This window comes from Trichosporon asahii (assembly GCF_000293215.1).
Source record: "Trichosporon asahii var. asahii CBS 2479 unplaced genomic scaffold scaffold00051, whole genome shotgun sequence".
Lineage (NCBI taxonomy): Eukaryota > Fungi > Basidiomycota > Tremellomycetes > Trichosporonales > Trichosporonaceae > Trichosporon > Trichosporon asahii.
This window is the reverse complement of record NW_014040873.1, coordinates 983752-1011611: the sequence shown is the minus strand read 5'-3', so window position 1 is coordinate 1011611 and position 27860 is coordinate 983752. Positions and strand designations below refer to the sequence as shown.

At 60.5% G+C, this 27860-nt stretch overlaps 10 protein-coding genes and 1 non-coding gene across 11 annotated transcripts; 5 read left to right on the top strand and 6 right to left on the bottom strand.

The window, feature by feature from the left end:
• Nucleotides 1-11: 11 nt before the first annotated feature.
• A1Q1_02783 (uncharacterized protein) lies at nt 12-1752 on the bottom strand (the record flags this gene model as incomplete). The annotated part of the gene is made up of 2 exons (XM_014324012.1): nt 12-403; nt 441-1752. The coding sequence occupies 2 exons, from the start codon at nt 1750-1752 to the stop codon at nt 12-14; spliced, it is 1704 nt and encodes a 567-aa protein (XP_014179487.1).
• Nucleotides 1753-3842: 2090 nt separating this feature from the next.
• A1Q1_02782 (phospholipase B) lies at nt 3843-5946 on the bottom strand (the record flags this gene model as incomplete). The annotated part of the gene is made up of 3 exons (XM_014324011.1): nt 3843-5415; nt 5467-5621; nt 5686-5946. The coding sequence occupies 3 exons, from the start codon at nt 5944-5946 to the stop codon at nt 3843-3845; spliced, it is 1989 nt and encodes a 662-aa protein (XP_014179486.1).
• A 2397-nt stretch (nt 5947-8343) lies between these two features.
• On the top strand, nt 8344-9402 carry A1Q1_02781 (Methyltransferase type 11; the record flags this gene model as incomplete). The annotated part of the gene is made up of 2 exons (XM_014324010.1): nt 8344-8420; nt 8526-9402. 2 exons carry the CDS (start codon nt 8344-8346, stop codon nt 9400-9402), a joined length of 954 nt encoding a protein of 317 aa, XP_014179485.1.
• A 530-nt stretch (nt 9403-9932) lies between these two features.
• Nucleotides 9933-11024, bottom strand: A1Q1_02780 (uncharacterized protein; the record flags this gene model as incomplete). Its single annotated transcript, XM_014324009.1, has 3 exons — nt 9933-9963; nt 10020-10705; nt 10752-11024. The coding sequence occupies 3 exons, from the start codon at nt 11022-11024 to the stop codon at nt 9933-9935; spliced, it is 990 nt and encodes a 329-aa protein (XP_014179484.1).
• Nucleotides 11025-11985: 961 nt separating this feature from the next.
• A1Q1_02779 (uncharacterized protein) lies at nt 11986-13419 on the top strand (the record flags this gene model as incomplete). The annotated part of the gene is made up of 7 exons (XM_014324008.1): nt 11986-12015; nt 12138-12290; nt 12344-12560; nt 12713-12941; nt 12992-13099; nt 13160-13310; nt 13372-13419. 7 exons carry the CDS (start codon nt 11986-11988, stop codon nt 13417-13419), a joined length of 936 nt encoding a protein of 311 aa, XP_014179483.1.
• Nucleotides 13420-13510: 91 nt separating this feature from the next.
• A1Q1_02778 (uncharacterized protein) lies at nt 13511-14542 on the bottom strand (the record flags this gene model as incomplete). The annotated part of the gene is made up of 1 exon (XM_014324007.1): nt 13511-14542. One exon carries the CDS (start codon nt 14540-14542, stop codon nt 13511-13513), a length of 1032 nt encoding a protein of 343 aa, XP_014179482.1.
• Nucleotides 14543-15072: 530 nt separating this feature from the next.
• Nucleotides 15073-16662, bottom strand: A1Q1_02777 (uncharacterized protein; the record flags this gene model as incomplete). Its single annotated transcript, XM_014324006.1, has 1 exon — nt 15073-16662. The coding sequence occupies one exon, from the start codon at nt 16660-16662 to the stop codon at nt 15073-15075; it is 1590 nt and encodes a 529-aa protein (XP_014179481.1).
• Nucleotides 16663-19050: 2388 nt separating this feature from the next.
• On the top strand, nt 19051-19983 carry A1Q1_02776 (uncharacterized protein; the record flags this gene model as incomplete). The annotated part of the gene is made up of 5 exons (XM_014324005.1): nt 19051-19150; nt 19216-19245; nt 19284-19343; nt 19403-19450; nt 19517-19983. The coding sequence occupies 5 exons, from the start codon at nt 19051-19053 to the stop codon at nt 19981-19983; spliced, it is 705 nt and encodes a 234-aa protein (XP_014179480.1).
• A 917-nt stretch (nt 19984-20900) lies between these two features.
• A1Q1_02775 (structural constituent of ribosome) lies at nt 20901-21781 on the top strand (the record flags this gene model as incomplete). Its single annotated transcript, XM_014324004.1, has 2 exons — nt 20901-20943; nt 21003-21781. The coding sequence occupies 2 exons, from the start codon at nt 20901-20903 to the stop codon at nt 21779-21781; spliced, it is 822 nt and encodes a 273-aa protein (XP_014179479.1).
• Nucleotides 21782-22379: 598 nt separating this feature from the next.
• Nucleotides 22380-24676, bottom strand: A1Q1_02774 (methylcrotonoyl-Coenzyme A carboxylase 1; the record flags this gene model as incomplete). The annotated part of the gene is made up of 3 exons (XM_014324003.1): nt 22380-23683; nt 23732-24245; nt 24299-24676. 3 exons carry the CDS (start codon nt 24674-24676, stop codon nt 22380-22382), a joined length of 2196 nt encoding a protein of 731 aa, XP_014179478.1.
• A 1012-nt stretch (nt 24677-25688) lies between these two features.
• On the top strand, nt 25689-25775 carry A1Q1_t325. Its single transcript has one exon. It is a non-coding gene; the product is annotated as a tRNA-Ile (tRNA).
• Nucleotides 25776-27860: the final 2085 nt, after the last annotated feature.

Sequence of the window (27860 nt, the reverse complement as noted above, 5' to 3'; positions counted from 1 at the left end):
GCAACCTCGGCCTAGCTGTCAAGGTTGCACTTGTCAGGGCGGAGTGCGCACCACTCAGGCTGCAGGGGCCTAGCATCAATACCCTGCTCGACCATGCGGTACCTGATGTCGTTCATGGCGTGGACATAGTCGGGGGCGAGCTTGCTGCCGCCGTTCCAGAAGACCTCGGCGACGGCGGCGGCACGGGGCCACAGCTGCGAGTCGACGTTGGTCTCGTCCGTCTGCTCGCACCACAGGCTCGCCTGCCCGCCCATGACCTGGGAGTGCTGCTCGGGCGTCGTGCCGTTGAACGGGTCGAAGGAGAGGATCTTCATCCACGTCTTGAACGGGTCACACCAGCTGTTGCCGACGCCGGCGGCGCCGGGCGTCTCGGGCGTGGCGGGGATCCAGCCGCCCTGTCCGCCTGCACGTTAGCTTGATGGCTGATCGGGTGAACTCACAGTCGAGGTAGAAGAACTCGTTCGCGGCGTGGATGAGCTTGAAGCCCTTGTCGACGACGGCCTTGACATTGTTCGCGTCGATCCAGACTGTGACGAGCGTGTCGTCGCCGAGACCCTGGTCGCCGTGCGCGAGCGCCATCTCCTCCCACACGACGGGCGTCTTGCCCTTGTCGCGCAGCGTCTTGTGAGTCTGCACTGTGAACTCCTTCAGAAGCTCGTTCAGCGTCGCGTTCTTGGCCTTCATGACTTCCTGCGTCGGGCCGTCGTTCAGCATGCAGTTCTCGTTGAGCTCGTCGCCGCCCGAGCCGAAGTAGGGCGAGGCGGACAGGCCGCTCGCGGCCTCAAACAGGCCCTGCGTGAACTTGATGACGTTAGGGTCGCCAAAACGGAGCTGGCCGGCGGGAGGCTCGTTCGCGAGGCCGGCGGGAGGGTCGCTGCCGGGAGCGTTCCAGCCCTTGCCCTCAAAGCAGGCGATGAGCTCGGGACGGGCGTGCGCGATGATGCTGGTGTGGCCGGGGGTGTCGATCTCAAGGAGCACGTCGATGCCGCGCTTGGCGCCGTAGCTGACGACCTCGCGGACGTCGTCCTCGGTGTAAACCGCCCAAGGGTCGTAGGCGCCCTTCTGGGCAATGTCCTCAAATCCAGCAACGGAGAGAGGCCAGGCCTGGGCGTCGGTGATGTGCCACTGGAACACGGACAGCTTGGTCTGCTGCATTGCGTCGAGGGTGCGCTTGAGCGTGTCGACGCTGAAGAAGTTGCGGCTCGTGTCGAGCAGCACGGCGCGCCAGGGGAAGAGAGGCTTGTCGTCGATATCGTACGGCGCGAAGGGAGCGTACACCTTGTTGTCGTGGCGGTAGAAGAGTGTCTCGAAGGTCGAGATGGCGCGGAGGAGACCGAGCGAGCTCGACGACGACGCCGTGCCATGCTTACCCTTAAGCGAGAGCTTGTACGCCTCGAGCTCGCTGCGTTCCTCAGCCTTGCGGTGCGAAAGCTCCTCGATCGAAGTCGTGTGCCCGTGAAGCTTGAGCTGCAGCTTGTCGATGGTCGAGTCGCACCCGCGGCCGTCGGGGAAGAACTCGGAGCCACGAGTAGGCGAGAGGTAGCGGTGCTTGAGCTTCTTAAGGCGCTCGGTCGCGCGCTCGGCGGCCTCGACGAGGTCCTGCGGGGCACCGTGAGGGGCGACGATGCAGAAGTCGTCACTGAGACAGACCGTCGAGTCACCCGTCTGGGCGTTGGCAGGCGTAGGCCAGCCGGTCAGCTTGGCCGTAGCCGAGCTGGCAAGGAGAAGCCCGAGGAGGGGTTTGACGAGCATGGTGTGGAAGTGTTCTGGGGAGACAGGAGGGAGGACAAGAATTGCGACGCATTTATAGGGCGCAGGCAGAGATGGCGGAGCCGATTGTTTACTGCGGCGCTAACGATCAGCTGGGCGGTACCAGAGACCAGTGTGAGAAGGGCAGATCTGGTATCATCAGCAGGTCGTAGGCGGTCATCGACGATACACTGATCAGGAGGAGGGAGGACCAAGGGGCAGCTATCGCACCCGCGGCATGCTTCGCACTCCCATCGAGTGGCCGGCATATCCGGTATCTCACCCTTCTTCCCCAGATTCTTGGAAGGATGAATGATGAAGATGAGGCGCAGGAGGTCGGCGTCTGCTCGGAGACCGGGGGCGCGCTAGTGCAGGGCCCCGCCGGGTTCGTCAGGCGTGACCATCGAGCGGGGGGAACCAACGAGGTCACGAGGTGCAGGATCGATGCACGATAGACGGCCTCTTTGCGAGAGAGGGAGCATACACCGCACGGGAAGCCGTGGGTAGGGAGCAGTGCAGAGGGCATCGAGGCCTTTGTTTTGTCGGCTATGGAAGGCAGTGAGCGAGTCGTGTGATCCCGACGGAGCGCCCGGAGGCCCGGAAGGGCAAAGAGGGTCCAGAAGGGCGTGGTCACGTAGAGTTTAAACTTATCACAAAGAGGATATGCAGGGTCAAGACGAGGATCAGCCGCGCAGAAATGAGGTAATTGCGGATCGAGCGAGGGTGCGTGAGGGCCCTCGTGAGAGGGCGTGTGGGCACAAAGTCAGGCGCCAACTGCGAGGGTGCAAATCGCCGAGCATGGCAAACATCGGTCAATTCGTGTGTGCTCTGGGAGAAACAAGGCGTCGCACCCTGGACGTTTGAGGCTTTCGATATCCAGTGAGCATCTTGCGCTGTTGGGCCATGTTTTACCTCGGGGCAAGCGCCGTCGGAGCAAGCGCCGCCTCAGCACTGGCAACATGCGTAACGAGACATGATATGCTTCAGAAGGCTGGGCGATGGAGCGAATGAGCTTGATCGCGACGTGATTCTCATGTGCCCATCGCTGAAAACGCCGCTTTCTGTTATCAGCTCTGTCCTTTTCGACATGAGCACTCGGGTAACATGTTCTCGGCTTCCTCTTCGTCAGGCGTTTCTGTTGCTCGAGAACAGCCGTCTGATGACAAAGACGACGTCTGCGTACCGAGAGACGGGCCCCGACGGTCCGGCGTTTGGGGCCACAGTCAGGAAAGGCAGGTTACACTGGGGCACCGTCAAAGCCGGGGGCTGTTGGGGCTGTCTGTCACATGTGGTGCAAGAGGAATGCAGAGATCAAATGTCGCAAATGACAGTCGGAAACGACATGTCCGGCGTCAAGAACAAGGACGGCCAACCCCACCAGTTCGCTGCTGTCCGGGAGGGGGTCTCTTGAGCAACGCATGCCCCAGATAGTTTTCAGCACGATACTTTCTACCTTTCAACAAGCAGTATACAGAGCGTCCTAGTGGGTGTCGCGAAACCATCTCATCTCCCTAGAGCAATCCCGAGATTGCGCCTACCAACAACAGTGCTAAGTTTCACAGCCGTCGCAGTGGACTGCATCAGGGCGCGAGCGCGCCGAGCTCTGAAACAACATGTGGAGCGCCGAGCGGATCAAACGGAGGGCGTTCTCGGTTCCCCGCAGTGTCGCAGCTATGGATGGGTTCGAATCGCTCTACGACGCTACAGTCGGTCTTGACTAAACCAGCATGTATGGGCTGCGGCGCTCAGTCACAGATCAGGTGCTGCTGGCGGGGCTTGTGCCGATCGGGGAACGCTGACACGAGGCAGACACGACTCATCCTCTGACAGCAAGAACTTCGGAGGCAGTCTCGATCCCTCCTGAAGTGAGGAGCGTATCCACTCGGCAATTGGCAACGAGCTTTATCGGTGCAGACAGGGAATCACTGTCATTGACGGTACGTGGGACGCAAGGAAGGACAGATGCTACATCATGAAGAAACTCTATGGTATGCTGTACATGGTGTACGCAATTTGGGTAGGGTGTCAAATTAATGGACAGGGGGGGTCTAAGGGGTGTGACTTGAGCGACGCTGTCCAGCTCAAGGGGAGGTTTAGATCAGGGCCGAGATAGCGGTAAGAGCAGCGCCGACAAGGACGTACGCCGAGGGGCCGAGGGCGCCGGCGGCACCGGCGTCGGTGGTGATAGCCTGGTCCTCGGTCTTGGGGTCGGTGGACAGGTTGTTGCTGCGGATCCAAGGGGGCGTGACACCGGCGAGGGCGGTGTAGTTGCCCTGCGGGGGGTTGTCGTTGGCCTGGCCGTTCCAACACCACGTGTCGAAGCACTGCTGGCACTCCTGGGTGCGGTTGTTCTTGTTGTAGTTGAACGCGCGGTCCGTCAGCGCACACGCAAGGCACTTGGGCCAGTTGGTGACGGTGCCGTTGAGCGTCATGGCGCGCATCGTGCTGTCGAGCTGGGGCTGGACCTCATCTTCGGCGTACTCGAGCTTGAACGTCGACGAGTTGGACTGGTACGACCACGGGTAGTTGGGGATGTAGATGACAAGCGTGTTGTTGGGCTCGTCGCAGCCGAAGAAGGTCGGGCGCGAGTTCAGGCCCTCATTCACGAAACCGTTCGTCGTCGGCACCTTGGGCATGGGGAGCGGGACGTTGTTGAACTTCTCAAACTCGAGCGAACGCTGGTAGGTTGTCCAGAGCGCAGAGCCGTTGGGCCACGAGAGGTCGGTGTCGGCCGAGTTGTCGAACGCGAGGATTGCGTCGGCGCCGCGGAGGAGGAGAGGGTCCATGGGGATGTTCTGGTTGGTCTCACCAGCGTCCATCAGAGTGAGGTACTCGAGGTCCGCGAGCGGGTTGCCGTCACCATTGTAACCGTGGCCCGGGTTGGGGACCTGCGAAATGTCGTTCTGGTCCTTGGAGACCGAGTCGAGGATCGACCGGATGCCGTTAACAATCGTACTAGAATTCTTGCCGTCATCCAGGTTGTTCAGGCGGATGATGCCCTGGTTGAAGAGAGTGGCCGAGGTGCCCGCGACAAAGGACATCTGGTCAAAGCCCTTCCAGCACTCGTTGGGCTTGCCATCGGTCAGGTTGGAGCCCAGGTACTCGATGGGAGTGAAGAAGCCCCACGACTTGTTGGTCGCCTCGCCGATGGCCCACGAGCCAAACTCGAAGGGGTTGAACTCCCAAATGGTCGCGTTCTCCATGACGGCTGTGGTGCCGTTCTCACGCTCGGCGGAGATGATGATCGGGAACGGAAGCTCGCCATTCTGGAGCTTGCTCGAGTTCTGGTACATCTGGGCCCAGGTCAGGTTCGGGTTGTTGTTCAGGTGGTACTGGTCGGGGAGCATGTGGTTGCCGAGCGCGAGGCCCCAGTAGTCGGTGATCTGGGTCGGGAAGTTCTTGCCCTTGGCCTTGACCTCGGACAGCAGGTCGGAGTAGAACGACACCTTGTCGTCGGCCGGGAAGATGAGGTTGCTCTGAAGGTTCCAGACATTCTTGGCGAGGTCCATCGGCTTCTCACCGCCGTTGGCAATGTAGGTCGTGGTCGCCCACGAACCCCCGGACAAACCGGCCATGTACGAGATAGCGTCCATCCAGCCGCCGGTTCCGGCCTTCTTCGCCTCCTCGATGTCGCCCATCAGGCCAGACATCATACCGAGACCGTTGCTGAGGCGTCAGCACATCACTTCGTAGGTCCACACCGAGCACCAGACTTACATCATGGCACGGTAACCACCGCCGGAGAGGGCAACACCAATGACCGGCTGGCGAGGAGGGTTCTGGAGGCCGTTCGCCTGCGTCATGGACTTGACAGCGTCGTTGATGCGCTGGCTGCGCTTCTGGATGAATTGCTTCTCCTGCTCCGAGATACCCTGTTTAGTGCGTTAGCGGTCGATCCGGTAGGTGACCCGGCTCGGCGTCGCAGTCGATACTCACGGACTGCGCAGAACGCAGGAACGTCGTGCCGGTCGGGCAGTCGACCTTGTACGGCTGGTAAACGTCATCATCGTTGCCAAAGAGATGGACGACGCTGGTGTCGGGCACGACATCGCCCTCGGCCTCGTCGGCAGCAATGGCGGCCTCGAACTGCTGGCTCATGCCGTCGCCGTAAGCCTCGCGAATCTCAGGCGCAGCATCATACTGGGCGAGAACCGAGGCGGCGCCCGCGCCCAGGGCAAGCGTGAGGGGGAGGATCATGCGGTCGTGTGTCGGTGGTGGCTGTGGTGGTGGTGTCGGAGGTCGTGTATGGAAAGAAGTAAGAGTGTTCGGTGTGGAAAGTCGGTCAGGTAGAAGGAGCGGAGCGGGTCAGGGGAAACCGATGAGATAATAAGTATGTAGAGAGTGTGTGTGGAGAAGTATGCGCGAAAACAGACGACAGGCGACGACGCACAAAGACGGCGAAGGCGAGCTAAAGACACACCCCTTGTGCTTGCCTTGTTCTGGTCTCCGGTGCGATGCGGTGCAAGTGCAGCCAGCGTGCGGCGCGCGGTCGTGCCGTCTGCTCGCGAGTTTTGTCATCTCGAAATAAGGGACCAGGGGCCGAAAGGGCAGGGACCACGCTGACACTGAAATCAGGACCGACGTCACCTCGTGCACATGCGGGCTTCTTCAGTTGGTTGCAACCAGCGTGCACCAGCGTGCAGCACTGCAACCATGCACGAAACCGAAGCGGGGGGCGGAGTTCAACATTCAGATCCGGTACCTTGTCCTGCCCGCTACCCTGCTGCGCAGCAACCGTATTAGGGCAATGTTTGGCTTCCTCTCTCCGGAAGCTGTCCAGCTTTAAGCAGGTTCAAGCAGGTTCAAGTAGGTTCCAGCCAAACAGAATTCAAAGACATCTGCAAATCCTCCGGATCTCGCTGATCTCCGTGGCCCTTGAGGCCTTGACCGATCTCTCTGTCTGTGATCTCGGCTTGCTTCTGAGTCTCTTGCGTGCAGGAGGTGGCCGAAGTCGGGCCCCGTGCACCGCAGCGGTGAGGCAGACACTGCACGTTTCGGTGCTGAAACTACACGCAAGCGTTGTAAGCGCCCATTGTGCATGTGCTAAATCTGGGCAGGGCGATGCATACGGACATACGCGATGGAGGAGGCTCGACGCAAAGGCAGACGAATGCTGAAGGCCAAGCCAAACTAAGCTCACCGTGTCATGTTACGTTGCCCTCTTCAGCCCGAGCTCCAAACACGATGTCATCGTATGATATCAGCGCGCATGCGACCCCTCTGGAGCACTGTAGTGATGCATACACAGCGCTTCACATGCCGTACTTGTTCTACTTGTCATGGTCAAGTCTCAGCCTCGGCTCCTAGCAATTCTCCATTCTGCATTTCTCCAATGCACAACTGATTCGGAGCCGGCATCTGGACCCGTTCGGCGCGCGGCGCAGCAGCATAGCATCCCATGCCGCCGGCGCCCGGCATTTCGTCCCTGCGGCGGTCTCAGCACTGGCCCTGGACGCGCCTGACGTTCCGGCGAATTCGTGGCTGGAACCAACAAATCCAGCGAGTTTGTGTTCAGATAAAATAATAAAAATACCGCATCTCACCACGGCACGGTACTGGGGCGGCGCTTGGTGCTGGCGGGCGAGGAGGCGCCGAGAATGGCGCCGAGGTTGAGCGGGAGTGCGGAGAGCGGATAGTGGTCACTTCTCCGTACTGGCGACATTGTCGTTGGCTGCGCTTGTTGAGTTCTTTTCTATCTTCGTCAGTACACCGATCGCTCCGCTTCCCTCGAAGCTGACTCGTTACGGCGTGGTGACTGCCGGCCCTGTCGCACATGTGGGGGTCTGGCCATACAGGGCAGCGAAGAGGGAAGAAGCTGGAATGAATACCTGTGCTGCTGTATAGGCTCATCAACACGGCATGTCGGCACGATCGGAGTGGAGCGACGGTGCCGAGAGGACATTGCCCACGAGTGCGGGGTTGCGATGTGCGATGGAGATGGAAGCAAAGTCCGTTCAGGAAGGACGATAGGCCCACGAAGCCGTGCTAATTAGGCTGCAGACCTCCAAAGGAGGGGGAAGCGGATGCCTATGTGGAGGGAAAACGTGACCTCGGTAGTCTTTCCGATTGCAGTTTTCCGACCGGCGGCCTTGCGCCCGGACCGGGAGGCGTCGCGTGTTCGATTTCCTGCCAGTGCTGTTAGTACGGACTACTGTGACCGGCGGCCAGCTCGCGAGCGTCGGCCATCTGCGCCAATCACGCCGGAGACCATGACGTAGCACACACACTCCGACAAGACGCATTTGAGATTGTCGGCCTCGGCGACTGCCAGCATTTGAGAGAGCCGTGAATACCATTTGAGAGGACACTCCTAATGCATTTGAGAGCTGTGCGATGGCATTTGAGATTGTGTGGACTTCTGGGAGCATCTCTCAGGCCCGGCGTGCTTCTCACTCTTTCTACTCCGACGAGCCTCGATCAACGGAACACTTCATAAGCAGCGACGTTCGACTGTCCGAGTTTCTTGTCCACAAAGCATTCGCACAAGACAACTCCTCCCTTTCACTCAATCGACGCAGTTGTGAAGGTGATAAACCGACTTCACCGACCTGGACACCGACTTCATCACCGAACCCCACACCCAACCCCGCAAACATGAGCGACACACGCAAGGCAGCCCACCACGGCGAGGACAAGTGGGACGGCGACGACTACCTGAACCAGGAGGGCATGTGAGTGTGCTGAAGGGACTGAAGCGCGGGCAGCCCCGCGGTGTCATGCAGGGCCACCTATCCACCTTGCGACATTTGTCTGAGAGACATGACTGACAAAGGCAGGCTCGAGGCCTCGGAAGCGAACACGCGCAACGTGCTTGCCGGCCTGAAAGCGGCGGGATTCCCAGAGGACAAGCTGAAGAGCCTCAACTGTCTCGAGATCGGCTCGGGACCTGGGGCCGTGACGCGCCACCTGCTGCCCCTCTTCGGCAGCGTGCACAGCATCGACACGTCGCCCTCGATGCTGAAGACGCTCTCAAAGCAGTCCTTCGCGCAGAGCGACAACCTGACCTGGTCCCTCCACGCGCTTGGCGCCGACACGGCTGCGGCGTTCAAGACGGCCCTCCCCTCGCCCAAGAATGGCGAGGACAGCAGCGCGACCCCGCCAAGGGACCAGTTTGACGTGGCCATCTCGACGCTGACGGTTCACCACGTCGACGACACGAAGAGCTTCTTCGCCGGCGCCAAGGCGCTCCTCAAGCCTGGCGGCGTGCTTGTCATTTGCGAGTTTACCAAGGATGCGGAAGGTAACGACGTCCTCGCGGCTCTGAGGGAGAAGTATCCCGAGATGGCCCATGGACATGCTGGTTCGGGACAGCACGACCATGGCCACGACCACAAGAAGGAGACAAAGGGCCACGAGATGCACGAGGGTAAGCATGGCGGCGACTCTCAGTCCAAGGGCCACATCCACGACCGCGGACACGCCCACGCCCACGGACACGCGCATCACGACGACAAGGTCCAGAGCGTCAATGCGCCTGGTCACTTCCACCCTTCCTTTGAGATTGGAGACATTAGGAAGATGCTCCAGGAGGCTGGGTTTACGGACATTGAGGGCGGAAACGGCGAGCCCGTCGTCATCCCCAAGTTCAAGGAGGCCATTCCGTGCATTTGGGTGTTCGCGCGCAAGCCCGGAGAGGGTTGGAAGGGCGACTAAACTGAGGGGCCAAGCTCTAGTAGAAGTATGTAGAAACCAAAAATGCAGTGCGAGTCCACATTGTAGCTGCTTGCGCCGAAGTGACTAAACCACGACTGGCAGAGAGGTTGACTGACTGACAGAGACGTTGCAGCACACCGAGCGATGCTCCAGCCTATGGCCCTCGCAACGGAGATGCAATTGCAATTGATGCATGCCTGGAAAGGGGTATTAGACGAATGCAAATTATACGGACCGGAAAGAGGAGGAAGAGGGACAAATCGTTGACGTGTCTTCAGCTGCTGCTGGAATTCATACAACACAGAACTTTTGGCTTGGGATGGCGCTTGGGTTGCTGGCGTGGAGGCTGTGGGGCTTGAGGTGCTGAGATGCTTGCGTGCATGTAGGCTGGGTGAGGCGTGATTGTGCGCGTTGGGTGATAGTGGCGGTTTCTGAGAGTCAGTTTTAGTCAGACCTCCAAGAAACGTGACGCCTTCGTTCTTTCCACACTCACCCGTTCTCTTCGGAGCTCGCTGCTCTTGATCCGTGCTTTAAATCAGCGCGAGCTCGAGCGTCCAGACTCTGTTTATGTCAGCAGAAGCACTTTAAAGACATGCAGAAGCGTGCAGAAGACTCACCGACGGGCCCAGCACTTGACGCTCCTCAAGGAGCCATCGGAAACAGGCACGTCAACCTCGACGCCGTCCCACCAACACTTGCGTGCGGGTTTCCTCCAGAATAACAGCAGCTTCTGGGCGGTACCCATCTGCTTGTCGTCGATGATGGGGACAGTGAGGTCGGCGGGCGCGCCCTCCATGCCCGGGTGAATGATGCCGGTCTTGAGAAGGACGAGCGCCATGGACGAGATGACGTTGCGATTCGGCTCGCACGCGCGGAAGCCCCACTCGTCGTCGCGGTTGAAGCCCGACATGCACAGCATGTCAATCAGGTGCTGCTCGGCCTGGTTGTTCTCCTTGTTCACGTTACGCTGGAGAGCAGTGAAGATCTGGCGCTTAGACGCAAGCGCCTCGCCGGCGGCGCGCTTGAGCGCGCGGAGCTCCTCGTTCGCGAGCCCGTGCTCGTCGACGCGCTCGGGCGCCCCCGGCGTCGTGATGCTGAAGTACTCGAGCTCCTCGCGCAGGACGATGATCGCCTGCTTGGTTAGGAGCGGGTTCTGGCTCACGTCCGCGTGCGGGTCAGACGTCGGCGACGGCGGCATGTTCTGCTGCGCGTGGAACAGGCCCGGGCTCGTGGGCGTTCCGTAGAACGAAGCCTGGGCGTCCGCCCAGAAGTCGAGGATGTACTGGAAACAGTCGGGGTCGAACTGGGGCAGTCAGTCGCAGGCTCAACAGTCAGAGAGGGGCACGCACGTCAACGGTGAACACTCCGTCGTCTCCGCCGTCCCACGACGCCGGCTTTGAGAGGATCAGACCCTGCGGGAAGAGACCAAGCAGCACGCTCTCGGGCAGGAGCATGAGCGTCTCGCGCTCCACGGGAAAGATGCGCCCCCGCAGGTCGAGGTTCAGTCGGGACAGCAGGGCCTGGTTGGAGTAGATACCAGGAGCAGCATATCCGGGAGCCACCGAAGTGATCGGGTTGGACGCAACCGAGGTGATAGGGTTCGAGGCGTCTGCGGCCGACATGATGGTGATCGAGTTGTTTGTGTCGGGTGTGGGGAGATTAAGGCTTGATCTAGGTGACAAAGAATGGGAAAGGAGGGGAGTGAGTCGGAGGGTGCTCTATTGGCTTTGGTCGGTTGGCGGAGGGTCGTCGAGAGGCGAAAGCGTGTGCGCGTTCTCGGGTCGGGGCGCGACCGGAATCAACAAGCGTTTAGAAGGTGGAGAAGTGTTCGTTGGGCGGGGTAGGCTGGTGTCCGGCTGAGGTGTGTGTGTTATCGGCTAGGACGGCCACACGATTCGACAGAAATCAGATGAGGTTGAATGAATTTTTGGTGTGACAGGCAATGCGAAGGGGGTTGAGTGAATGACAGGAATGGGATGACTGGGATGGATCAACAAGACCGGCGAAAGTGGTAATAGCCCAGCGATCTGGGCGCGCGCCAGACGAGCGTGGTGCAGGGTGGGTGGGTGGGTGCAGGGTCCCAGCGCCCAGCGTCCGTTGAGCCGCTCACCTCTAAGCGTCTGGACCTTGGAACCGGTAAGGCAGGGCGGGACCAAATCTGGCGGGCTTGGTAGTGACACAGCTTCCTGCCAGACTGGGCGATTCGCGCGTTGCTTCCGCCCGCCCTGACCCCAGCTGCAACCTCCTCCCAATGGACACCCCCGCACTCCCATGCCGGCCATCACACTGATTACTCGGCCATCAACAGTCTATCGCAGCTGTTGCATCGACCCATACTCGTGTGAGACACGCGTTTCTTAGGCTAGTGGGAAGATGAGAGTTGTGCTTTAGCTTCTGTATCCACGGCTGAGCGCAATGCTCCAAAGTCGAGTTTCCATCTTCCAGTTGAATTAGCCGGCGATCACAAGCCCTCCTAACGTTTGATCGCCGATATCCGACACTTGCCGCAGCCGCGAGTGACGCAGCAATCGTGTCTTCCTCGTTTTCCTTCATTGCGTCTTCCTTCACTCCACACTGACCACCATGAGCGCAGACAAAGTCCTCGGTGTTGCTGTACGCTCCCACACTCTGTGCATGCTAACTCTAGATCGTCGGCGTCGGCCTCGTCGCCTTGAACACACATGTGCGCTGTTGCTTGACGGAACATCAGCTGACATCAGATTCCGAACCTGCAGCTATGCTCGCACATGTTCAAAGTGAAGGCGCTCGTCGATGTGTCCCCTGGTGCGCTCTCGCACGCCTCATCCAAGTTCGGCGTCCCCCAGGACCGGACCTACAACAGCGTAGACGACATGCTCGCGAAAGCGGACGACATCGACCTCGTCATGGTCATGAGTGCCGAGTAGGCTGACTCGCCAGCCGAAAGCTGACGCACAGCGAGTACCACGTCGAGCAGACCGTCAAGTCTCTTCGGGCAGGCAAGGATGTCTTCGTCGAGAAGCCGATGGCCCTGAGCATTGAGGGCGCGGACGAGATCGAGCGCGTGCAAAAGGAGACGGGCAAGATTGTCTTTGTCGGCTTCATGCGGCGGTACGCCGAGGCCTTCCTCCGGGTGAAAGACGTCGTGCAGACCACTCCAAAGGGCGCGATCAACTATGGTAAGCTGCTCGTACTCACTACACAAGCTAACCTCAGTCCGCGTCCGGGACATTATCGGCGACAACGCCTTCTTCGTCGCTGAGAGCGGCGCCTTCCCTCGCAGTTTCTCCGGTAAGCTCGATCAGCCCTTTCCAGAGCTGATATGGGACAGACACGCCCCCCGCCGCGGTCGAGGATAGGAAGAAGCGCGCGGAGCAGATGCTGCAGCAAGCCCTCGGTCAGCGTGCCCGCAACCCCGCAGACGTGGAGACGTATCGCCTCCTGGCGTCTCTGTCAAGCCACGACCTGAGCGCCATGCGCGAGCTGATCGGCATGCCGCAGAGCGTCATTGGCGCGCAGCGCAGTCCGGACGGGCAGTGGATCTGGGTCATGTTCCAGTAGTAAGCACGCCAGTTTCTCAGCTGGCTTTGGCCCGCATAGCTGACACCAGCGACGGCTTTGTGGCCTACTACGAGGTCGGGATCGACAACACACCCATCTTCGACGCCCACATCGAGGTGTACACGAAGACCCAGCGCGCCAAGGTGTCCTACGACACGTGAGTAGTTCTTTTCTTTTTCAAGCTCAAGGAATGCCGTGGACGATAGCTGACCTCCAGACCATTCGTCAAGGGCCTCCCGATCAAGGCCACGCTGCAATCCCGCCGAGAGAACGGCGACTTTGTCGAGGAGACCATCCGCCCGACGTACGAGGACGCGTTCATGCTCGAGTATCGCTATCTCTACGCTGCCGTGGCGGAGGGCAAGCCGGTGAAAACGACGCCGGCGGACGGTAAGCTATCCGACTTGCTTCAGCTAACGTACAGCGAAGGAGGACCTCGTCCTCTTCAAGATGGTCATGGACGCGCTGAAGCTGTAGCCCGGGGTGAAAGAGCACAATGGCATGCAAACACAATGATGATACAGATGAAAGACTTGATTACAACTACTCCCCCCACACCACCACACAGTTAGATGAGGAACGCGTCATCCTCCAAATCGAGTTCTGGCAGCTCCACATCCATCTCAAAGCTGATCTCGAACCCGTCATCGGGCTCGGGCGCAAAGGCCTCGCGCAACAGTCTCCTCTCAGTCACAGCCGTGCGGTGCGTCTCGGGACTCGGCGTCCATCTCTCGGCCCCCTCGACGGCTTTGGAGTGACACTCCTCCGGATCCTCGAGCACGTTGATTTTCCTTTTCTCCTTTTTTGCGGGAGGGTGGGGATGGGTAGAGTACGGATGGCCCTCGGCTGGTTGGGCCGTGGGCGGTTCCGGGAGGGGAGGCAGGCGTCGACGACGGGCAGCGGGCCCGATCTGCGCCCGAGGCGTGATGGGCGGCGGTTTTGTGCGTTTCGTCGTCGCGCCGAGGGTGGCGAGACGCTCGCGCTCGTCCTCGTTGAGTTCGAAGGGGTTCGTCTCGGGAGAAAACAAGTTACGACGCACAGAGCCGAGGGGTGTGCGGGGCGCGCTCTTCGAGGGGCCGGCCTTGTGCGGCGCCTCTGGGGGCGGCTTTGAGATGTTGACGCTCGAAGAGGACGAGAGCGGAGCCGTGTTCTGTCGTCGTGGTTCTGGCCGCGACAGTTTCGGTTCTACGGCCGGCCGCGGGAGCGGACGTCCGAGTATCGGCCGCGTCTGCGCTGCCTGCTCGCTGATCTGGCCCAGGGCCGCCCTCCGCGCCGTCTTACCGGGCACACCCACACCTCCCGACGGCGCCGTGGACGGCTCGCCGAGGCCGAGCGCCCTCCGGCTTCCCTTCTCCTTCGCTTCTGTCGTTCGGGTGGGGACCGCATTCTCGTCCGTCGCCTGTCTCCGTGGTCGGCGGACGCTACTCGCAGTGGTAGTAGGGGGTCGATTGGGTGTTGCCGTGCGAGACGAAGTGTGCGTGTTTGTTGATGAGCGCAGGACGTTCCGAGAGCTCGTTAGGGGTGTGCGCGAGCCACCTGGTCTACGGGCTGGCGTGTTCTCGTCGTGCGTTCGCCGGCGCTTTTCGTCTCGGAGAACCATGGTCGCTTGGGTGTGTATCGACTTACAACTAGGCCAAGTTGAGGTGCAATCGACGTCAACGGGCGGGCTTGTTTGGCCCCTTTGACGAAATCAGTCACGCCAAGGACACTCCGGAGGGGGACAACGTGGGATTATGTAATAGTGACCTGCACCCCGGGTTAGTCTCGGAGCGTAGCGGGTTCCGGCCTGTGCCTGTGCCTTTGAATGGGCCTGAATCGGACGACTGAGACCAACCGACAAGCACATCCCATCGCAAACGTTGCTCGCGTCTCTCGCTGCTCGTTGCTCGCTAATGAAAGTCCTGTACATAAACCCATAATAGACACCAAGAATCGCGGTTTGCTTGAAGAAATGTGAGGTTTGGTTTGTGTTTCTGTTACTTGAGACGGGAAGCAACGCGGCACAAAGGAGATGGCAGCTCAAAGCTACGAGTGAAGCGGAAGGCGGGGGGTGGCGTGGAGTGAAATATGGAGGTTGGGTGCGGTGTGCAAAAATACAAAGGTAAGAGAGTCCGTTAGGAATGGAGCTGTTTAGCGGGGAATCTGCTGCCCGTACCCTGTCGAGTACTGACCCGCGCGCTCCGGCGAGGAAAAGTCATCCGTGTACGGCTGCGGCGTCGGCGCACCGTAGTTGAACCCATCGTACCCGCTGTTGGCTGTTGTTGTAGCGACACCCGCGCCGGCATTGTACGTCGACTCGTGCTGTGCGTACTGGTGGGCGACGTCGTACTGCGGGTCGCCGTACGTGTGCGAGAAGTCCGGGCCTTCGGCAGCGTAGTGGTTCTGGTCGTAGCTGTTTGCCACAAAGTGGTTCGGGTCGTAGCCGCCGTCGTTCGCGTAGGCATCGTTGGTCGCGTACGCCCCGCCCTCGGCGACCCGCTCCGGCTGAGCGCCAAGGCCAGCGACACCGGGAGCAGTTGCGGTCGAGCACGGTCGGTCACCAGGAAGCATAGGCTCGGACAAGTGGCTCGCGTACGGGTCATAGCCGCCAGAAGGGTCCATGTAGTCGCGCATCGCGTTAGGCTGCTCGATATCGTCGGCACTTCCGTGGGTGGTGGCGTAGTAGCTTACGTACTGGGTCATGGCGGGCGAGTCGTCGTCGTCCTCGAAGCGAGGCTGGTTCGCAGCAGCGGCAGCGGCCGCGGCGGCAGAGACGTCGCGGTCGAGCATCTGCCTCCTTCGTCGGCGGAGACCGTACCAGGCGAACGCGATGATGCCAGCAGCAACAGCAAGACCGACAACGACGAATGTCCCGGCAACCGCTCCGGCATTGTCAAAGAAACCAGAGCCTCCGTGCGCCGACGACTCGCCAGCGACGCCAGTGTTCTTGACGATCTGAGTGACCGTCCAAACCTTGCCGTCGGTGCCAGTTCCAACGATAGTAGACGTCAGCTCCGAGGGAGCAGCCTTGGTGGTCATGCGGCCGTGCTCATCAGTGGTAGTGATGGAGTCCAGCGTTGTCTCAATGTACGTGCTTGGGGGAGCGCTGAAAGCGGACGTGGGCGTGACCAGCCCCGGGTTCGAAGACGGCGTGGAGGACTGCAGCGAAGTCTGAATCGGAGAAGAGGTCGTGGCAGACTGCGATGGCGAAATCACATTGTCGGACGACGAGGTACCGACGCTGCTCTGTCCACCCGAGCTGCTGCTTGACGGAGGCGTAGAGCTCTGGGTGTTGTCGGAAGAGGAGGGCTGAGGCTGCTCAGAGGAAGACGGAGGCCGCTCGCTCTGAGTGGGCGAGTTGCTCGATGTAGGAGGCCGTTCAGAAGACGTCGGGGGGTTGGACGAAGAAGGCGGATCCGGACTCTGCGTCGGCTGATGGCTGCTCGTGGGCGGGGGACTGTCCGACGAGGGCTCGGGGTTCGAAGACGACGAGGGAGGAGGAGTGTCGGAAGGCGAAGAAGAAGGGGGAGCCTCGGAGCTCGAGGGCTCGGGGCTGTTGGACGTCGAGGGCTCGACGCTGGATGAAGGCTCGGTGAAGCCACCGTCCGAGGTGTCTGTTGAGTGGCCATCATGGTGAGTCGAATGCGAAGGGCGCGAATCAGATCCAGATCCAGATGGTGAATGAGACGGGGGATCCGTCGAGGAGGGCGAAGGGTCGGCGCGAGGCGGGAGCGTCGGCATGTTGTTCGAGAAGGATGGCGACAGTGAGGGATTTCGAGATTGCGAGATCGGCAGGAGGGTGCAGTTATTGCGTTAGAAAGGGGAGGGCGTCGAGTTGAAGTCGGGTAAGGAGCGTAGGGATAAACAAACGAGTGTGTCAGTGGAATGAACGACAGAGTAAGGAACAAGGAGGGGACGAGGGAGAGCGAACACCGAGGGCGCAGAGGCGTGTGGATGGAGAGAACAAGGACGAGGATGGACAATGAGGAGAAGCAAAGCAGCGTCGACAGCGGTAGCGGAGCTGTTGACCTGGTTCGGTTCACTCGGCGGTGACCAGGGAGAGGGCTACGTGACGCGCGAAGGACTTCGGGGCTCGCGGGCTGGTGGTGGTTGGGCGGGTGGACCGGGAGGATGGTCTCTCAAAGTAGGGCACCCTACTCGTAGGGCGCCCTTCGGTACGAGAGCCAAGGGGCACGGGAGAATCCCGTACCGCGGACGCCGCACCACCCCGTCTCCAGCCAGCACTCAAGCACGGCGCTAGCCCGCCCAGCTGCCCAGCTCGCGCCGAATCCAGTGTCGCGCTCCACTCCCCAGCGCGCCCGTCACATGTTTATTTCGGGCTCGGGGTTGATTGGTTGCACGCGTCGCCCTATGCATGTTTCGATTGCAATGGGTAACTCTAATGCAGGGGGATCACACGAGACCGAGGACGCGCCGAAAACTGAGGACCGGCACGGGGGTGCAGACGTGTGCGACGCTTCTTCCCCGGAGCGTCCACAGCTAAGCTTTTAGGGCCAAGGCGCGGAACCCTCCGTAGAGCCAGGGGTAGCTCCGTCGATAGAATGGGTGTTGAAGCAGTCTAACTTACCTTGACTGCTCATGATAAGATGCTATAGCTCAATCAGAGCGAGAGGCGACGTTTTCGGTGTTCGAGGCGAATCGTGGGGTGTGAAGAGCAATAGGTGAAGGAGTGTATGAGACAGATGAGGAAGAGTGACGAGTGGTAAGGCAAATGGATAATGATAAAGGTGGGCCCAAGCGAGAATGCGGCGTCCGGTGGCGGTGACTCTAGGAGAGGCTAGGCGGCAGGAGCAGAGGGGAAGGTGTGTGGGCGGGGCGAGTCGAAGAGGCGCGAGGTCAGCGTGCCGCAGTACGTGGGGGGACCGTGTCCGAGGGTAACGTCCAAGCGGCGCAGTGATCAAAGATCTGCAGAGGATGTGTCTGTTGTCTGTCGCTGCAGCTGCTGTGCGTTACAACTACGGCTGGGTGTCGGGGCCAGCGATCTTTGTGGCGTCGTTGACCTGGGATTGTTCGTGCTGCGAGGAGTCGCTCAGCCAGGATAACGTTTCGAGCACTCGGAGTCGGGGGGTGCTCTGGTCGAAAGCAATGCCAAGGCAGTGCGCAGTGGAACGGAGTCAAGAAAAGGAGAGACGGAGGGCGATGCTGGAGGCGGCTCCGAAAGGCTGCAATGGCTTATTATGGCTGATGGTTCTCCCTGCTCCCTGGCCTCCTTGCTCTCCGTACCTCTCCCAGCTGACATGGTCGCATACTGTGCATGGTGGTGCTGGGCGTTGTTCGCTTCATGCTCCTTTACGGCGAGGGTGAGCAAATATGCATCCCTCGTCCCACATCCCACTCCCACAGCCCGTTGTCGCCTGACTTGCCTGAGATGATGCCTGATATAACTGCCAGCGTCAGCAGTCCGGCTGGGTCGTCAGAGGCCAAGTCGACCTTTGAAGACCTGGTCTTGGTGGTTCCAGACTTTGGCATCTCAGGAGAGTCAGGTCTTCTTGCGGTTAGTCTGGGTCAGCGACTGAGGCCTCCCCACCCAAGCATGCTCTCATGAATGCCTCGCCCATGTACCGGCTCTCCCCTGGAGATTCCCGGACTAACCCTGAGTCTCTCGCCGTGCCTTTGCATTACCTGAATCCATCAATTCACTCCTGGCCTCGGGCCTCATGCAGGCACCCGCCCCCCTTCGCTCGGTGAAGCCTGCTGGCATGCTGGATTTGTTTCTTTATGTACGCCCACCGGTCAGAACGCCCAGCTTCACGTGACCGTACAACGGAGCCTTTGTCGCGCGAGATGTGCGTGGCAGTGTTGCCGACCGAGAGATCCAGCCGCAAGGGGCGACCACTGACCGAGCAAGCATCACCACAGGTCGATCGCTTAGCCCGTCGTGCCGATCGACAGGTGTGCGCGTGTGCGTCAATGAGCGCACGTCATATCCGTTTGCCCGGTCATCCGTACTTTGCCCCGCAGCTCTGCCCAGCGGGTGGAGTGCAATCGCTTCGCTTGCATTGTTATCTTTTCTGCCTTCTTCTCCTCTTATCTATCCGCTCACTCCAAGATTAACCTTACGGTACTCAGTTTTGACCCCACACAGTCACACTCGCGCCCTACCACACAATGGCCGGAGACAAGCCCGTGATCGAGAAGGCGGAGGCGGCCGTCGAGAAGGCGGAGCAGGCCGTCGAGAAGCCCATCCACAAGCTTGCCGAAGAGGATGGTACGCAGCTTGCCCTTGGCTCTCTGTCTCGGGCCGATTGTGTATAGAAGCTGACAGATTCACAGCCGACTCGACCGACTCCAACGTCCGTTATGGTGTGTAGGGCGTGCAATTGCAAGGCTGACCATCGCAGCCGCCTACCTGCGCCGGATCCGTGACGTTGCGCGTGCCGGCTCGCGCTACACTGCGTACAGTGCGTACGGGCAGTTCCTGCCCTGCATACCGCAAGGGCCACACTGACCCCCCTCCCAGCTTCCGACATTGGCGAGGCGTTCCGTCCCGTCGTCCCCCCTGGTGTTGGTGAGTAACCCCCGCTGCGCTGCTCGCTGCTCGCTTGCTCCACACAATGCACATTGCTCACGACAGTCACGGCCGCGTACGCCATCTCGTGGGCGTACCTGATCGGAGACGTGTCGTTCACGACGTACAAGGCCAAGGAGCAGGGTCCGACGCCGTGGGAGGCTGCCAACTTTTCCGAGCCGACCCGCCTCGGTCTCGTCGCGACGAAGCGCAGTGTCTTCCAGGCTGTCGCGTCCATGGGTCTGCCCGCGCTCACGATCCACACGGCGGTGAAGCAGGCGTCCAAGCTGTTCGCCAACTCGGCCAATGCGTCGCTCAAGCGCTGGGGCCCGACGGCTGTCGGTATCTCCATCGTCCCCGCCCTGCCGTACCTGTTCGACCACCCCGTGGAGGTCGTCACGGACCAGCTGTTCGACAAGATCGAGCACGCCATGGCAAAGCACCCCGACAACATCGTCCCGGCCCAGACGGCCACTGAGGCCGCACTAAGGGCCAACAACCTCGCCACCCTCGACGAGAAGCGCAAGGTTTAAGCGAGCAATATAGAACACTACAGCATGGATACCTAGGCTCATCGTATACAAACATGGGCGACAGTACATACAACGACTAACTCTATCTAACACATGCGGGGTACGATACAGGCGAGGAACTAGTTCTCCTCAGGAACGACTTGGTTGGTTGGCTCACGCGCCCAGGAGCGTCGAGGGCGACACGACCTCGCGCATGCGGTCCTTGATGCGGAGAATCTTGCAATCGAGGTCGTTCTCAGCTGCAGGCAGCATGAGAGGGGACGGCGGCAGCAGGAGGCGTTTCGACTTACCCAGCGGCTTGCCCAGCGGCCTGGGTTTCGGTTTCGACACGAGCACGGCTGTTTTGGGGGGCGGGGGCGGAGGTGGGGGAGCTTTAGCTGCTGTCAGCTAGACGTGCGGAGCTCCACAGCTTACACAGCGCCATCGTGGTGGTCGAAGTAGAGGCAGAGATCTCGAGGTCGGTGAGGTGTCGAAGTGAGGAGGAAGTCAGTGGTTGTTCAGAAGCGATGCGATGCGTGAGATTATAAATGCACGAGAAGGAATAGATGCTGCGCCCGGCTCCACCTGGTCGTGTGCATGCTGCGGGCGTCGCGGTCGCGATCGTCGTCAACGAAGCCACGGCTGCGCCCGTCTGGGAGCCTGAGTAGTTGAGACTGCGCGATTTATTGTTGTTCGTCTGTCGCCTGCCGCGGCATGCATGCATCCACTCACTGCCAAGCCCAGGCCGGCAATGAAGCAGAGTGCCACAACCCAGTTTCCCGCCACGTGTCCAGAATCGCCGATTGGCTCGTGCCTCTCTGCAACCTCGAGATTTCGGCGGATCGAGTGGCTGCCTCGCCCGGATGCGAGCGCAGAGAAAAGTCGGGAGGGTGAAACGCTGTTGCAACTGCATACATAAACCCAACCAACTTTCCAACATGTCGGTTCTGTTCACTGCGCTGCGGCGCGGGGCTGTCGAGGGTGAGTCTGCGCGTAGCATCGAAGCTTCCTGTGTTTTCTTTCCTAAGCTAATATCCCAGCGTCCTCAGCGTCGAGCAGCTCGCGCCTGTTCTCGAGTTCGGCGGTTGTGGGCGAGTCTGCGCGCAAGGTTGCCGCGAAGCGCAAGAAGCAGAAGGTGCTCGAGGGACGGCGGGAGGCTGCTGCGCACGCGGAGGCGACGCGCGCGGACCTCATCCTCGGCTCGCCGCTGAACCTGGGCCCGTCGGCGCTGTACGAGGGCAGCCGGCTGCAGAAGGTCGTGCTCAAGCCCGAGGACGTGTGGTACACGCCGCCGCCGGACTATGCGTCTGGCCAGGAGCCAGAAAACTACCTCTACGGCCTGTCGCCGGCTGACCGGGAGCTGCTCTTTGGCGCTCTGCCCCACGCGACTGCTGAGCTCGCTTACGACCCCGAGCGGCCGGCCAAGAGCGCGGCCCAGGCCGCGGAGCAGCACCAGCAGACGCAGACGCTGCAGCGTATCCTGGACTTGCGCAATGCCTCGCGCGCAGGCATCGATGCGGTGAACAGGCAGCGCATCATTGAGGAGTTTGGGCGCAAGACCGAATCGGGCGGTGTCGACAGTGGCAGCTCAGAGGTGCAGGCCGCACTCATCACGCACAAGATCCGCAACCTCTGGGAACACGTCGAGCAGAACAACCGCGACAAGCACAACCGCCGCGCACTCCGCATTCTCGTCCACAAGCGCGCCAAGATCCTCAAGTACTTCAAGCGGAAACACGAGCACCAGTACGACGCCCTCCTCAAGGACCTCGGCCTCGTCCGCTCCGCCGTCGAGGGAGAGCTCATCGTCGGCATGTAGTAGCCTTCTCATCAGCATTTCCAATCCAACGCAAAGCATTTTTGGGCATGTCGGGTGAGTCATTTACTCCTTCCTTCACTTTCATGATGTTTTTACCAAACCTGATTTAATGAGCCTGAGCCACATCGTGGCCGAGCTGTTAACTTTATACACGTCTGATCCTTTCTTCCCTACAGTCCAGTTTCTCTCGTGTGTCCAAAGCTGACCAAGAAGCGCAGGGAACACGCCTCACGTCCCAAATCTATAGTCACAATGTAGTCATTATTCTCCCCCCCTTTTTTTCGCATTCAGAAGCCGCTCCTCCACTGTGTGTTAGTTGCGGCGTCGTGTGTGTCACTGACGGGCCGCTCGTGTCAGCGCTGGAGCTTGAGGCGACGCAATCGTGTCCCACGAACTAACGACTGTGGGGCGTCCGCATGTGACGGCGCCATCGAGCCCCGAGCCATAAACAGCAAAGTCAGTTGCTATCCGTCCATCTCTTCTCGCTCGCTCGCTTCGCTCGCCCGCACCGTGGTCATGAACTTCTGTTATCCATTCTCTAAGCGTCACAAAAAAATACAAGCTGAAAAAAGCAGTAACCCAAACCCTCTTCCTCTCTTTACTTAGCCTCCTCCGTCTCGGGCTCCAGGGCGACGAGGACGGCGCCCTCGTCGACCGCCTGCGCCTTCTCGACATTGACGGCGGCGACCTTGCCCTTACGCTCGGCGCGGACGTTGATCTCCATCTTCATCGACTCGAGGACGGCGCACACCTGGCCCTCCTCGACGACATCGCCGGGCTTGACGCGGACATCAATCACGGTCGCCGGCATGGGGGACACGAGGGCGTCCGAGCCCGCGGCCGCGCCCGCGCTCTCGCCCTCGACCTCGGCGCCGCGCCGGCGCAGCGTCACCTGCTGCGTGGGCGTGAAGACGTGCAGCTTGGTGCCGTGCGGAATCACGCTGGCGGTGCTGCGCGCATGCGCGAACTGCACGTCAATGTCCGTGTCGTTGACGCGCGTCACGCGGATGTTCGACAGCGTGTACGTCTCGCCCTCCTGTCCCTCGGGCGGCGCGACCTGAACCTCGTAAGCCCCATCCGCCTGCGTGACCGTGACCTCGCCCTCGTCAAAGTGGTAGACGTGCGGCGACGCGTCCGTGAAGCGGCGCCCGGGCAGGGCCTTCCAGGCCCCCACGGCGGAGCCGGAGGCGCCGGCCGGCTCGTGGTGCGCAATGCTGAGCGCGGCCTGGGCGAGGATCTCGGCCGGGATCTGGCGCTCGGGGAAGAGCTCGGCGTGGTGCTGCTCGATGAAGTTTGTCTCGACGGGTCCGGCCGCGAAAGTCGGGTGCGAGGCGACAGTGCGCAGGAAGTCGACGTTGGTGCTCGGCCCCACGACCTGGTACTCGTCGAGCGCGGAGCGGAGGAGCGCCAGCGCCTCGGCGCGGTCGCGCCCGTGCACGATCAGCTTGGCGATCATCGGGTCGTAGTGCGACGACACCGTGTCGCCCTCGCGGAAGCCGGTGTCGAGGCGGTGAGGGGCGGAACGGGGGGCCAGCGTGTGAATCAGACGTCCAGTGTCGGGGAGGAAGTTGGCCTCGGGACGCTCGGCGTAGATACGCGCCTCGAACGCGTGGCCGAGGCAGGGGATCTCGGCCTGCGTCACGGGAAGAGGGTTGCCGGCCGCAATCGACAGCTGCCACTTGACGAGGTCGACGCCAGTCACCTCCTCAGTCACCGGGTGTTCGACCTGGAGACGCGTGTTCATCTCCATGAAGAAGAACTCGCCGCTCTCCGCGTCCATGATGAACTCGACGGTGCCGGCACCGACATAGTTGACAGCCTTGGCCGCAGCGACGGCCTTGTCGGCAAGGTCCTTCTTGATCTCCATCGAGAGGCCGGGGGCAGGAGCCTCCTCAATGATCTCTGTGGACTGTTAGCGGTGGACCCAATTGTGTCAACGACTTTACTCACTCTGGTGACGACGCTGGACGGAGCAGTCACGCTCCCACAGCGAGACACAGTTGCCCTGCGAGTCGGCAAAGACCTGCACCTCAATGTGGCGGGGACGGTCGAGCCAGCGCTCGAGGAGGACCTCGTCGTTACCAAACGATTTGGCAGCCTCACGCTTCGCCGAGCGGACCTCCTCGAGGAAGTCGTCCATCTTGCGCACAACGCGCATACCCTTACCACCGCCTCCGTGGGTCGGCTTGATCAGGAGCGGGAAGCCGACGTCGGCGGCAGCCTTGACGAGCGTGTCCTCGTCCTGCGCGGCACCGTGGTAGCCGGGCACGCACGGGACGCCGGCCGCAATCATGATCTCCTTCGACTCGCGCTTCGAACCCATCGCGCGGATAGCCTCCGCGGGGGGACCGATGAAGGCAATGCCGGCGGCAGCGACGGCGCGGGCAAACTCGGGCGACTCGGACAGGAATCCGTAGCCGGGGTGGATACCGTCAGCGCCAGAGGCGGCTGCAACGGCGAGAAGCTTGTCGGCGACGAGCTGGTGGTCAGTTGGGCACTGAGAAGCTGGAAACTCACGTAGGACTCGGCGGCAGGGGCAGGACCGATGTGGTACGCCTCGTCGGCCATCTCGACGTGCAGGCAGTCCTTGTCGGCATCGGAGTAGACGGCGACAGTGCGGACACCGAGCTCACGCGCAGTGCGGATGACACGGCAGGCAATCTCACCACGGTTCGCGATCAGGACCTTCTTGAGGCGCTTGGCGTCCTGCGACGGGATGTTGGTCGCGGCGTTGGCAGGGGCGGGAGAGGGGGCAGCGGGCGTGGCCAGTCCGCGGCGGTGGACGACGGGGGTCGCGGCGGGGACGATGATACGAGCGGCAGACGAGACGAGGGGGGTGGTGCGCATGCGCTGGACGCGCATACGGCGAGTCGCGCTTCGAATGATGCTCGACATGGTGGGTGAGCGCTTTGGGGGTGGGAGAGAGACGAAGAAAGGAAAGAAAGGAAAGGTACGGTCTTGCGAGAAATTCCTTCTTGAATGATTGTGGTTGCTCGCAAGGGGGATCTTTCGATGTGTGAGCCGCCCGGATGGGATGGACCTTGGCCAGTTGGTGACGACAGGGAAGAGAATGCTGAGTGCCAGACCGATCCGATAGTTAGCCGGCCGGATCATCGCGGCTTAGCCGAAGCAATGCCTTGTCTCTCGCATCGGGTACTAACCTCCAGTCACACTACCCAAATGCGGGGTAACGTTCCATTAGGTCTGATTACCCCCCGCCACCCCTCTTCCTAATCAGAACACAAATCCGATTAGGATTGCAGCACGGTGGGCAAGGGCCAGACGTGCCGACATGCCGAGCCAGATCGAGCACGCCGACCACGGCGTGAACGAAATCGCTCCAGTAAACCGTCCATGGCTCAGGGACAAACCTCGGCGCACGCGGAGTCCCACGGCCTAGTCCCTTTTCTGACACCCAGACGCGCCTACCGCAGCACTCTACGACGGACCAGGTGGGCACCTAGTCCCCCCACGCCTGCCAGACATGCCCTTCCTCCGTGGTCGGAACTTGCACCGTAGCCCCCCTCACCACCTCGGTATCTATCCAAACTTTCATGCGAGGCCAAGCCTACCGAACTTCGCTTCCGTCACACACACACATGTCGTTATCCCTCCGCCGATCGCGCTAGTCACTTACTTTATCTCCGCCGTTCTGTGTGGAACCACGCCTTAGTCCGCGATCGGGGATGCATATTCCGGCTACTAACAGCGCTATCACTACGGCTGCAATCCCGCTCAGGTCGCAGAGGCGCGTCATGAAAACAACAACGTCGCATCTCCTCCACAGCATCCCTCTGAGAGCCATACTCGCGCCAGTGTCCTGCTGACGTAAGCAATAAAGAAGCTATTGATAAACCAATGGGGCCGCCGGACCGGCGTCCGGAGCGATTTTATCACCGTAGCTTTGATCGCTGTAGCTCAGTCGGTTAGAGCGTCACCCTTATGTGGATAACTTTTATGGTGAAGTGCGTGGGTTCGATTCCCTCCAGCGATAGCATTGATTGATGCGGACACTTTTTGAAGATGATTCTTGACCGGATGCTTGCGTTGACGAATGCAGGTGTTCATTGTCGGTGCAGAGGTGGTGGTGGAGGGTTGATGGGCGATCTTTGAGGGCGTCGGGGCGCACTGGAGCGGTGTGAAGTCGGGGCGTGAGTGATGGTCGTGGTGAGGGCGACTTGAAGGAGAGGGGCGCGATGCTGATTCGCTTGCAGGAAGAAAGAAGGCATGCTGCTGCGTGGAGTTGATTATCAATTCGTCGCCGGTGGCTGTGGTAGAGGAGGGTTAGTTGAAGGGAAGGCTGAAGACGGGTGTAATGGGAGGGTTTGTGGCCATGAAGTTACACAAAGCGAAAGCGGTAGTCAGCTCAGACTTTGGGCAGCTGTTGGCGTTGATGTGGTTGTCGGCTCCCTTCTCGAGTAACGTGGCATAAGTAGCTCGCTGGGGTGAGCTTCAGAAGGGGAGTCAACTCACAGTCTCGGGAGACCGACCAGCCGATGCAAGTCAGTGATGTGTGGGGGGTGGAGCGGACAAACGAGAGGTACTTTGATGTCCCTCTCGGCATTGACCAGTGGGATTGGTGCGGCAGTGATGGGCTCAGAAACGGCGAGGGGCGGACTAAGTGATACAGCAGCTCACAGAAACAGCAGTCGGTGAGTGTCGAAGAATGGGGAGGACGGTAGGGCAAGGAGGAACGACTCTGAAGAGAGGCAGAACAGGGCGGCTGGCGTGAGGTTGCAGTGGGCCCATCAAGTCGGTCTACGTCAGAAGGAGTGATGTGACGGTGAGGGGGGTGTCAGGTCGAAGGTGAAAAGTCTGCGCCATTGTGAGAAGTATGATGGCAAGAGCGGGGGTGATGATGAGTGTGAACAAAGAACGGACGAGGAAGGTGGTTTTAATCCCAGAGTTGGGTGTGGAGGTGCGCCCCGAGACGCGGCGAGGAAACAGAAGAGTGCTAGACAGGATCCGGCGCGCTCAAAGGGTCACGGAATGAAGGAAATAGAGGTGTTGAAGTAACCTGTGTCCCACGGATGGGAGCAAGCCCTCCTGGAGACGGCGGTGATGCAACGGTAGGGGAGATAACGGGAGTGAGAGAGGGAGGGGGACTGTGTCAGTGGAACCAACCGACGCCGAAAGGAGGGGCGACGGCCAGATGAACCTAGCTCCTGGTCGGAAAGGTCGCATGGCTGTAAGAGTTCGCGGCCCTGGCAAATTGTCAGGTGTTCGAAAGGACGGCGTAGGGGCGAGGCGACAAGGCGGGGTTGGAAGTGCAGCTGAGGCGAAAGGGAGAAGGCGGCCTCAGCTGAATTGCGCGAAGATCGGGGCGAGGCGGTTAGGCTGTGAGATGCACCAAGCCTGGGCGACGCCCAAAGTCGGGTGCCCGTGCTGTGACGATCAGTCGGTCTGGACATCTAACGAAAGGGCGCGCCGCGGAAGCGTCGTTGTGAGGACGCTGTCGATCATTGCCCGAGCTGAGCAGGGGGCGTTGGAACTGGCGGGGTGGTGAACCGGCGAGATCGATCTGGACGCAGGCGAGTGTCGTACGGGCGACGTACCGAGTTGGCGATATGCTGTCGAGGGAGGGAGGGGCAGGCGGCAGGCGAAAGCTGGCGCGTAGAATGTCGAGGGTAGGCAGGAAGAAAAGAGAAGAGAGAGGCCGTCAGGCAGTAACAGAATAGGCAAGCAATAACAGTTTCAAAAGGTCATCTGCCACGTCAAGACTGGTATAGGTACACCCGCCCAAGGCACCAGTACAGACGGTGTCGAAAGCCAAACGCTCTGCTGCAGCAACCATGCACAGCTCGCACTGAACACAGAGGCTGGTGAAGCGAGGCGATACGGCCAGACAAGCAGAGAAATGCTCTTGTTACCTGGATCCCCGCCGCAGCAACTATGAACAGCTTGCACTGAACACAGAGGCTGGTGAAGTCAGGCAATACGGTCAAACAAGCATGGGAATGCTCTTGTTACCTGGATCCCCACCGCAGCAACTATGCACAGTTCGCACTGGACACAGAGGCTGGTGAAGCAGGCAATACGGTCAAACAAGCATGGGCATTCGCACCAGACTCCATCCCCG